At 39.2% G+C, this 12,185-nt stretch overlaps 1 gene segment (V, D, J or C); it reads right to left on the bottom strand.

The window, feature by feature from the left end:
* Positions 1-2,520: 2,520 nt before the first annotated feature.
* LOC108886230 (Ig heavy chain V region 6.96-like) lies at positions 2,521-10,280 on the bottom strand. The segment is given in 2 exon segments: positions 2,521-2,850; positions 10,227-10,280. Coding segments are annotated over 2 exon segments (366 nt in total).
* Positions 10,281-12,185: the final 1,905 nt, after the last annotated feature.

Below are 12,185 nucleotides of genomic sequence, written 5' to 3'. Positions count from 1 at the left end.
CAATCCACTCCAGTCCTTTTCCAGGAGCCTGTCTGACCCAGTCCATCTCATAGTCACTGAATGTGAATCTTTTAACCACTGGTTCAGATTCTGTCAGAGTCTGACCATCAACACCTGTCAAGAAAAAAAGACAACATATATTAAGATGGCAACTCAAGTAAATACTATGTCAAATGAAGTTCATGAGATATTTTCACCTGCCCAGCAGAAGCAGCAGTCCTGTCCTATAGTCCATCATGTTAAACTGTGTGTCCACTGTTCTCTGTCATCCTCTCTGCAGTCAGATAAGTAGAGGTGGAAGACATCTGAGTTTTGCATTGACTCCTCCTCACAGGGAGGAGAGAACTGGATTAGACTTGGTCATCATAGACCTTCATTAATCTCACAGAATATTAATCTATAGTGAACAATTTTCAAAAGCAGCATTTTGTGATCTAAATTTTAGTTGTTCTTCACTGTCGGAATAATACAAGTATTTAAATTGATGAAAACCTAAATAGTTACCTAAATAGAGCACCACATTTCTAAAATCTTAAGATTGTTTCCCTCTTTACTGTAATAGTGAACTGGTGTGAAATCATTAGTGGTCTGAGGGCTCCTCCTCTGGTGGCTTCGTGTTACAAGTGTTCAGACACTGAGGGGTTTTTGTTCAGGTCTACAGATGGTTTGTGTTATCGTGTGTCTCTGGCACAGTAATACACAGCAGTGTCTTCAGGCTGCAGATTCTGTCCATTTAGAGTCACTGTTTTGCTGGAAGAGTCTAAGTCAATACTGAACTTGTTCTTTAGTGACTCTTTGTAGTGAGAGTCTCCAGTATATCTCATTCCAATCCACTCCATTTCTTTCCCTGCAGGCTGTCTGATCCAAGCTGTGAAGTAGTCGCTAACAGAATAAGAGACCTGACAGGTGATGGTCAGATGTTGACCTGACTGCACAGTCACAGAGGCTGGCTGTATTTGGCTGCTGGATGTATTTTGCCCTTTTCTCTTTTAAACCTCAATTGGGGTCATTCAGACATTTTTCTCATCATAGAAAATCCATATAATTGATTTATCACCCATACATATCCATATATATACATTTTTTTACACCTACTGTCATTAACAATTTACATTTAATCATCAGGCATAACTTTTTTTTTTTGGAAAAGTAAGAGTAATTGTCACTCCTGACAGTAGAGAATCAATTCCTATCCATTCCATTGTTTTTCCTGCAGGTTGTCTGATCCAGTTCATAGTACAGCAGCTAAATGTGAAGCCAGATCCTCTGCGGGAGAGACTAAGAGTCTCCCCAGGGCTTTTCACCATGGAACTGGAAGAAACTGACTCCATCCTCTGACCTGTACAACCTGATGAGATCACTGAATGAAATAGACCATAACTAAATTTAACATTTAGTCAAATTAGAATAAATTAGTGTCAAACATTTAGTGAATCACTCCTCAGAATTTTCATCAAAGAAAAATTCATTGTAATCAGTGTTGCATGAAATGCGACAGAGAAGGCACTGAACATTCCCAGTGGTGTTACATTGTATGACTCTCCTCTCACTGTGTGTGTCTGGCACAGTAATACACTGCTGTGTCCTCAGACTTCAATCTTTTCATCTGTAGATAGACTTTACTGCTGGAGTCATCTCTGGAGATGGTGAATCTACCCTGGACTGACTGGGAGTAAGAGATGGGAGTACTAGATGTGTGTACCAAAGCGATCCACTCCAGTCCTTTTCCAGGAGCTTGTCTGACCCAGTTCATAGTGTAGCTGCTGAATGACAATCCAGAGGCTGTACAGGTCAGTGTGTGGGATTCTCCGGGTCTTTTAACCACTGGTTCAGATTGTGTGTTCAGATTGAGCAGCGATAGAGGAACAGTTTCTCTGCCCGGCTGTTCTTCATGAGGATTCTCAGGAAATACAGTCTCTGTTGTGCCTTCTTCAGGAACACAGTGGTGTTTGTGTTCTAGGTTAGGTTTTCTTCAGACTTCAAGAACCTGAAGTCCCCTCTTCTACCCTGTGACCCTCTCCACGGTGTACCCATTGATGGTGATGGGGTGAATGCTGGATTTATACCTCCTAAAATCAACAATCAGCTCTTTGGTCTTGGAGGTGCTGAGGATGTGGTTGTTCTCTGTACACCATGCTGAAAGCCTCTAGACCTCTGCACTGTATGAAGTCTCATCTCCTCCTGAGATGAGGCCCACCACAGCTGTATCATCTGCACACTTGATGATGGCTTTGCTCAGGTGGGTGGGAGTACAGTCATGGGTATAGAGAGTGTAAAGTAGGGGGCTCAGCACACAGCCCTGGGCGGAGCCAGTGCTGAGGTTGAGTGCTAAGGAGAGATGGAGACCTATTCTAACTCTCTGAGAGCGATCAGTAAGCTAGATAGGTCTGTATGCAAACTGGTGGGGATCATATGTGGGTGTAAAGCTTGTTTTAGTCTGGCTCCGGACCAGTTTCTTTAAGCACTTCATGTAGTCAACTAACCTCAAAAGTGACTAATTTAGGTTTATGTACAGCTGCTCAACCAACTCCAGTCACTGTGGCTCTCGAGCACAATAATAAACAGCAGAATCTTCAGTCTTCAGACTGTTCATCTGCAGATACAGCTGCTGTCTGCTGTTGTCTCTGGAGATGGTAAACCGGCCTTGGACTGACTGAGAGTAGTATTTCTCACTGCCACCACTGCTCTGAACCCAGGCAATCCACTCCAGTCCTTTTCCAGGAGCCTGTCTGATCCAGGCCATATAGTAGCTGCTGAATGTGAATCCAGAGCCTGTACAGGTCAGTGTGTGGGATCCTCCAGGCCTTTTAACCACTGGTCCAGATTCTGTCAGAGTCTGACCATCAACACCTGTCAAGACAGTAAAAACCATGGTGGAATAGGCTGGTGAGGCAAATAGAAACTAAGGAAATTTTAATCAGTGAAAGTCTTCACCTGCCCAGCAGAGAGTTAGAAGCAGCAGTCCTGTCCTATAGTCCATCATGTTAAACTGTGTCTCCACTGTTCTCTGTCATCCTCTCTGCATTCAGATAAGTAGAGGTGGAAGATATCTGAGTTTTGCATTGACTCCTCCTCACAGGGAGGAGAGAACTGGGTCGGACTTGGATCTGTCATTAAAATTAGTTTATATCAATTGTAATGTTCCAGTCAAGCGACTAAAAAGTGATATTTGATATATTCAGATTAATGTTTACATGGATTGGTGGTTTACACCATTACCAGATGACAAAATTGGTTTGATTTGGAGAAATATGTCATTATCAGTAGTTGTGTTGATGTCAGATAAGAACAATCAAATCACCTCTGTTCTTTCTTCACATTTTTTCTGTGGATTTAGGATTCTGTCACTTTCTGTGGACAGAGAGGAGTGTTAAGCTGCATATTTATTGCATTATATTTTTGATGTCTCGTGTCTAATTTGCATACAAGTAAAATGGTAAATGTGTTCACTATAGTGAGCTACGGAGAATAACCTGGATTTTAGAAAAAAAAAGAGGCATTTCTTGGAAATCTTAATTTTCCTCTATGTCCTATATCATTCAATTTAAGAATTTATTTTATATTAATTTCACAATTTAAGTGCAAATTACATTCTGTATAAAGACTGTTTTTGTAAGTGAACTGGTATGAAAGCATGAGTTACAAGTGTTCAGGCACTGAGGGGTTTTTGTTCAGGTCTACAGATGGTTTGTGTTGTTGTGTGTCTCTGGCACAGTAATACACAGCAGTGTCTTCAGGCTGCACATTCTGTCCATTTAGAGTCACTGTGTTGCTGGAAGAGTCTACGTCGATACTGAACTTGTTCTTTAGTGAATCTTTGTAGTAAGAGCCTCCAGTAGATCTCATTCCAATCCACTCCAGTCCTTTACCTGCAGGCTGTCTGATCCAAGCTGTCCAGTAGCCGCTAACAGAATAAGAGAGCTGACAGGTGATGGTCAGACGTTGACCTGGCTGCACAGTCACAGAGGCTGGCTGTGTCAAAGGTTCACACTTCACACCTGTGAAAACAGAACACTTTCTTATAAATGATCAAATTCTGCATTAATAGAAGAAATGCTGGCTACAACAAATCTCTGGCACAGAAATACACTGCTGTGTCCTCAGTCTTCAAACTGTTCTTCTGTAGATAGAGTTTACTGCTGGAGTCATCTCTGGAGATGGTGCATCTACCCTGGACTGACTGGGAGTACCAGATAGGAGAACTATCTGTGCTTATATAAGCAATCCACTCCAGTCCTTTTCCAGGAGCCTGTCTGACCCAGACCATAGCGTAGTCACTGAATGTGAATCCAGATGTTGTACAGGTCAGTGTGTGGGATTCTCCAGGTCTTTTAACCACTGGTTCAGATTCTGTCAGAGTCTGACCATCAACACCTGCCAATAGAGTAAGAATGTGTTTTATATATTTTCCACAATTTCAGTGCAAATTACAAGAGTTCAGGCACTGAGGGGTGAATTTATTTCATCACTGGAATCATTTAATCATTACTATTTAAACTTATGTAAATTGATGAAAACAGTTATTATTATATGAAATTAATTATTATTTTTAAAATCTAAAGATTGTTTCCCTCTTTATTGTAATAGTGAATTATTATTATTTTATTTTTTTGTTCAGGTCTACAGATGGTTTGTGTTATTGTGTCTCTGGCACAGTAATACACAGCAGTGTCTTCAGGCTGCACATTCTGTCCATTTAGAGTCGCTGTGTTGCTGGAAGAGTCTAAGCTGATACTGAACTTTGTAGAATGAATCTCCAGTATATCTGCTTCCAATCCACTCCAGTTCTTTACCTGCAGGCTGTCTGAACCAAGCTGTGTAGTAGTCGCTAACAGAATAAGAGAGCTGACAGGTGATGGTCAGATGTTGACCTGGCTGCACAGTCACAGAGGCTGGCTGTGTCAACTGTTCACACTTCACACCTGTGGAGGAAAACATGTTAATATTGAATCAGTGTAATTACAGTGAACAGTCAGTGAGCTGTGATCATACTGTCAGTGTCTCTGCCTCAGTGAGACTCACAGGATCCAGCAGCAGCAGCAGAGCTACAGAGAACATGGTTGGTATTGAAGGTGATCTGATGGGATCTTCTCTTCTACTGCAAGCATGATATCAAGTCTTTGTAGCAGACATACAGTTCACTTTGCATAGAGAATGACACTGACAGGCTATACGAGAAGGATTGATTGTTTTTTCACAATTATCAGGATTCTGCAGTGCCCCTAATGTGGACATGGGGAAAAAAATCATTGAGTTTCTGGTCCACACCAGAAACTTTGATGTGCTCCTGAGAATTTTTTGCGCATGTGAAAGTCCTTGATTTGACTAGAGACCTCCATTCAGATGTATGCAGATGATACAGTTATTTACCCATGTTTAAAACAATAGAAGATGCTGTTTCAAAATTCACAGCAGCGTTGAACAACGTATCATGGCTGGTTCATCATCAACCAGATATCCTGAGGAAAAGCAATAAATATTGTTGAGAACTTCAAGTATCTGGGTATAATTGTTAATTCTAACTTAAAATTTAAGAAACATATGCAAAAGGTATCTCTGAATGTTAGAATTTTAGACATATTAGACGCCATCTGCCTCTAGCTGCTGCTAAACTCTACATGCATCCAGTGATTTTCTCTGACTTATCTTCTGTACTACAAGCTTGTCCCATGCATGGCATTGTTCAGTTGTCAAAAAAAAATTGAGTGACTCTAGTCAGAGTATTGATAAAACAGTTATTGTTAAGTTAAATAAACAACCATTTATAAAATCGTATGGTTGTTTCCCTCTTTACTGTAACAGTGAACTAGTGTGAAATCATTAGTGGTCTGAGGGCTCCTCCTCTGGAGGCTTCATGTTACAAGTGTTCAGACACTGAGGGTTTTTGTTCAGGTCTACAGATGATTTGTGTTGTTGTGTATCTGGCACAGTAATACACAGCAGTGTCTTCAGGCTGCACATTCTGTCCATTTAGAGTCACTGTGTTGCTGGAAGAGTCTAAGCTGATACTGAACTTGTTCTTTAGTGAATCTTTGTAGAATGTGGTGTGTCCAACACGTCCACCTATAATCCACTCCAGTTCTTTCCCTGCAGGTTGTCTGATCCAAACTGTGTGATGGCTACCAACAGAATAAGAGACCTGACAGGTGATGGTCAGATGTTGACCTGGCTGCACAGTCACAGAGGCTGGCTGTGTCAACTGTTCACACTTCACACCTATTTAAAAAAAAGAAAATATTTTGTGACAAATTTTCAGGTTATATAACAAAAGAAGAAATGTTGACTCTGACAAATCCAGAGAGACTCACAGGATCCAGCTGCCAACAGCAGCAGCAGAGCTACAGAAAACATGCTTGATGGTGAAACTGATATGCTGTGAACTCCACTGACAGTCTGATGTGAAGTTTTTATAGCTGAGTAACAAGGAAGGTCACTGAGTTTGCATAGAATCAAATATATGAAGCATCAGTGTTGAGCCTATACAGGAGTCAGTTCAGAATTATTATATCTGCAGATTGAAAACCTGCCAGGAAATCACCTCTGGTTTACATATGATAATGATTTTGTTCAAATAGTTACGTTTTCTAACCATTTGACTAGGATCTGCTGTTTTGCTCCAGAATCTGATTTAATATGTTGTGATTATTTGATGCAACAAAGAGTCAAAAATAAAAACAGAGGAATGGTCACAGTTGGCAGTTATATATATATATATATATATATATATATATATATATATATATATATATATAGAGAGAGAGAGAGAGAGAGAGAGAGAGAGAGACAGGGAGAGAGAGAGAGAGAATACAGTTAAATGAAATGAAAAAAATTTGATGAAATACAAATTACTACTATTTTTGCTGTCTTCTTCAATAATAAATTTTATTTCTCTTTGATGATGTAGGTTGTAACTTAATGGTTGATGGTTGATGTTGAGGCTGAACTGATGTGAGCTTCCCTGTCCTCTCACTGACACACAAACGCACACACAGACACACACACATACTTCACTTCCCTATGGTGCAGCACACAAAGAGGACAATTTCTAACAGGACAATTTCCTATTTATTTATTTGCCTTTGCTTATTTACCTTTATGCCTAGTGACATGTAGGGCAGCAGCTGGTAACTTGTATTTTCTGTCACTGACATCATCATGGTTTATTAATGAGCACTACAGAATAAACTGAATTATCTGAATTTTGTAAATGTTCTTACAGAATAAGTTATATATAAGTCCTTTTTCAGAAATCATAGGCACTGTGAATGTTTTATATTATCATTAGCATTGAAAAACTATTATTATTTCCACATTGTCAGTGCAAATTGAACAACTGTTTTTTTCTCAGTGAACTGGTGTGAAATCATTAGTGGTCTGAGGGCTCCTCCTCTGGTGGCTTCATGTTACGAGTGTTCAGGCACTGAGGGGTTTTTGTTCAGGTCTACAGATGGTTTGTGTTATTGTGCGTGTAGGCACAGTAATACACAGCAGTGTCTTCAGGCTGCATATTCTGTCCATTTAGAGTCACTGTTTTGCTGGAAGAGTCTGCACTGATACTGAATTTGCTCTTAAGTGAATCTTTGTAGTAAGAGCCTCCAGTATGTGCCCTTCCAATCCACTCCAGTTCTTTTCCTGCAGGCTGTCTGATCCAATCTGTGTACAAGCTGCTAACAGAATAAGAGACCTGACAGGTGATGGTCAGACGTTGACCTGGCTGCACAGTCACAGAGACTGGCTGTGTCAACTGTTCACACTTCACACCTGTGAAAAGGTAAGGAAAAAGTTTTCTAATAAATTATCAAGTTATACAACAAAAGAAGAAATGTTGACTATGACAAATCCAGAGAGACTCACAGGATCCAGCTGCCAACAGCAGCAGCAGAGCTACAGAAAACATGCTTGATGGTGAAACTGACGTGCTGTGAACTCCACTGACAGACTGATGTGAAGTTTTTATAGCTGAGTAACAAGGAAGGTCACTGAGTTTGCATAGAATCAGACATATGAATCCTTAATATTGGCAATGCTGGAACCAACAGAAGGATCTGTTCATTGTCATTATATCTGCAGAGTGAACTCACCTCTGTTTTATAAATGATGTTTTGATTTCATTACAGACTCAATTTTAACATGTTGAAATTACATGTAAAGTAATTAGTTTTGCTTTTGTCTTAATATATTTTATTTTACCAAGAAAAAATCAGTTCAATGTTGAGTAATTTCCAGAATAATTTCACACAATCACAAGGATTGAATGTTATATATAAATAATATTTATTATAATTGGTATTGTAATAATCTCAGGTGTTGTAAACTTTTTCTCAGAGAGAATTTATTTACTGTCATCACATCCTACATCAGATTCATGATTAACTTATCAACACAGCATGCATTTGTTCTTCTGTTTTTTTTACTTATTATCTGTACTTACTCTCTGATCTGCTGGAAAAAATAGTGACTACAGCCAGGATCATATGAATAGTATTATAATTATGTATAATAAGCTTAACTTTGCTGTGGCTGGTTTGCCTAAGAGACTTTTAATGGTTGTAGTATTTGCAGACATTTGAAGACACAGGCATACAGAGAAATGTGTCTCTAAAGGAAAACAGCTGCAAAGGAGCTGAAACCAGAGTGACAACATGCAAAAAACTATATCCTTTAACATACATGAAAACTGGGCTAGTTTATGTACGTGTGAATTACTTTATGTGATTATGACCATATTTCATTTTATCTTTATCTATGCATGATTGTATCAGGGAAAAAAACAGTCATTATTCACAGACTGTCATTATTAATCTGCATTTTATACATCAGTTTGAATCTGAATTATTTTAAAATTTAATTGAGTTCAGTCCGGGGTCCAAGTGGAGAGAGAAATTTGACACTGACTGCCCTCTAGTGACGTGATAGAAGGAACTGCAGCATGATTTTTCAATCATCTTTGGGCTCATTTTGCATTAGACATCATGTACTGATATTATCATGTCTTGTTTTCTTTGTCTCAGAGAGATAAGTGTGCTGTCCTTGACCCTTTTATGAACAAATAAACTTTATTGTGTTTTTATGTGTTCAATGTATAATAATATTTCTTTCTTCAATAACCATTTTCAGGAATTTGAATGATGGTTAACTGGACCATGGACCATGGTTAATTTATAGAAAAAAATATCTATCTATGTAAAGCAAGATAAAGGTACAATCCTAATATAAAGATGTAATATCAAATCTAATATTTACCATACTATAAAATATAATGTAGAACACTTCAAGCTTAGGCTTTGCTAGCCTGAAAGGTGAGTACTGTAGGATGCTGCTCAACCACCTCCAGTCACTGTGACTCTCGAGCACAATAATAAACAGCAGAATCTTCAGTCTTCAGACTGTTCATCTGCAGATACAGCTGCTGTCTGCTGTCATCTCTGGAGATGGTAAACCGGCCTTGGACTGACTGAGAGTAGAATGTGGTGCCACTAAAATCATATCTGATGTAAGCAACCCACTCCAGTCCTTTTCCAGGAGCCTGTCTGACCCAGTGCATGCTGTAGTCGCTGAATGTGAATCCAGAGACTGTACAGGTCAGTGTGTGGGATTCTCCAGGTCTTTTAACCACTGGTTCAGATTCTGTCAGAGTCCAACCATCAACACCTGTGAAGAGAACAAAAAATATCAAGTGAAATAGGCTAGTGAGAAAAAAAACATTGTGAAAGTATGATATATGAGTATGTTTATCTGCCCAGCAGAGAAGTGAATGTTCTTAATCTTGCAGAAAGAGAAGGATGAAATTTGATCTCTGACAATTCAATTACAATGCATAACATAAAAACACTTGTGTGATTAGGCTCTACCAACCTGAAAGGTGAGTAAACTGTTCGGACTGTTCATCTGCAGATACACCTGCTGTCTGCTGTTGTCTCTGGAGATGGTAAACCGGCCTTGGACTGACTGAGAGTAGAATTTGCTGCTGCCAGTATTATGCCAGGCAACCCAGTCCAGTCCTTTTCCAGGAGCCTGCCTGACCCAGGCCATATCATAGTCGCTGAATGTGAATCCAGAGGCTGTACAGGTCAGTCTGTGGGATTGTCCAGGTTTTTTAAGCACTGGTTCAGATTCTGTCAGAGTCTGACCATCAACACCTGTCAAGAGAATAAAAGACATCAAGTGAAATAGGCTGCTGAGACAAATAAAAGCTATGGAAAATTAAAATCAGTGAAAGTCTTTACCTGCCCAGCAGAGAGTTAAAAGCAGCAGTCCTGTCCTATAGTCCATCATGTTAAACTGTGGATTAGGAGTTACATAATATAAATGAAGAAAAATGTGTCATATACTGATGGAAGTACAGATACACTATACTATACAAATACTTGACTATATGTCTGTTCACCAGGAACAAAAATGACTTCTATTATTCAATACATTTTGTAAACATTTATTTTTCAACTCAGTAAACAGTAGTATTGTCTCAACTAACTGCAATATTTAGACAGTAATAAGCAGCTGTGTCCTCAGGCTGCAGATTCTGTCCTGTTATAGTCACTGTTCTTGCAGAATTGTCTCTGTTGTAGCTGAACTTGTTCTTCAGAGCATCATTTTGAGTTAAGCTGCCTCCACCCCACATATGAAAAATCCATCAGTTTTCCTTCACACTGTTTGATCCAACCTGTTGCATAGTCATCATCAGTCAGAGAATAACCAGAGACCTGACAGGTGATGGTCAAAGACTGTCCAGGCTGCACAACCTTTGACTCTGGCTGGATGAGATCAATACTGTACACACCTGTGGAAACAGAAATCAACATTATCTCCATCATTCATCTGACTACTCAGTGTTTCTAATGTGCTGTGAGAATTTCAACATGAATCAATCACCAAGATCAATGCTTAAAGTGTTTGCTTTAAAAGTTGTGAGCTGAATTTATTTCATCACTTAGTATTTAAACTGATGTAAATTGATGAAAATAGTTATTATTATATGAAATTAATTATCCTTTTAAAAATCTAAAGATTACTTTACTGATTTACTGTAATACTGAATTATTATTATTTTATTTTTTTGTTCAGGTCTACTGATGGTTATTGTGGGTCTGGCACAGTAATACACAGCAGTGTCTTCAGGCTGCACATTCTGTCCATTTAGAGTCACTGTGTTGCTGGAAGAGTCTAAGTCAATACTGAACTTGTTCTTTAATGAATCTTTGTAGTGAGAGCTTCCAGTATCTCTCATTCCAATCCACTCCATTTCTTTCCCTGCAGGCTGTCTGAACCAAGCTGTGTAGTAGTCGCTAACAGAATAAGAGACTTGACAGGTGATGGTCAGACGTTGACCTGGCTGCACAGTCACAGAGGCTGGCTGTGTCAACTGTTCACACTTCACACCTGTGGAGGAAAACATGTTAATATTGAATCAGTGTAATGACAGTGAACAGTCAGTGAGCTGTGATCATACTGTTCAGTGTCTCTGCCTCAGTGAGACTCACAGGATCCAGCAGCAGCAGCAGAGCTACAGAGAACATGGTTGGTAATGAAGGTGATGTGATTGGAGCTTCTCTTCTACTGACAACATGATATCAAGTTTTTATAGCAGACTGTGTGGAAGTTCACTAAGCGTAGAGAAGGACACTGACAGGCTATAAAAGAAGGATCGGAATATGTATCACACAGAGACCATGGGTATTTTATAGAGATTATATATATGTAAAGCAAAATATAGGTATATGGTTACTGTAAATATGTTATATAAATTCAAAAATTAAATATACAGTAATTAGAATATAAAAATACTTGATACATGATACATGATTAACCTCTACTAGCCTGAAAAATGAATACTCTAAATCTTCAGTCTTCAGACTGTTCATCTGCAGATACAGCTGCTCTCTGCTGTCGTCTCTGGAGATGGTAAACCGGCCTTGGACTGACTGAGGGTGGTAAGTGCTGCTGCCATCACTATAAATCCAGGCAACCCACTCCAGTCCTTTTCCAAGAGCCTGTCTGACCCAAGCCATATGGTGGCTGCTGAATGTGAATCCAGAGGCTGTACAGGTCAGTGTGTGGGATTCTCAGTCAGTCTGACCATCAACACCTGTCAAGAGAATAGAAGACATCAAATGAAATTCTTATTAACAAGAAAATCCAGGGGAAAAAAAGTCAAAGTAAAAACATAAAAGTTTCCAAAGAAACAC

Source organism: Lates calcarifer, unplaced genomic scaffold (genome assembly GCF_001640805.2).
Source record: "Lates calcarifer isolate ASB-BC8 unplaced genomic scaffold, TLL_Latcal_v3 _unitig_10_quiver_990, whole genome shotgun sequence".
Taxonomy (NCBI): domain Eukaryota; kingdom Metazoa; phylum Chordata; class Actinopteri; family Centropomidae; genus Lates; species Lates calcarifer.
Note: the sequence above shows the minus strand (reverse complement) of the source record. Positions and strands in the feature narration are given on the sequence as shown.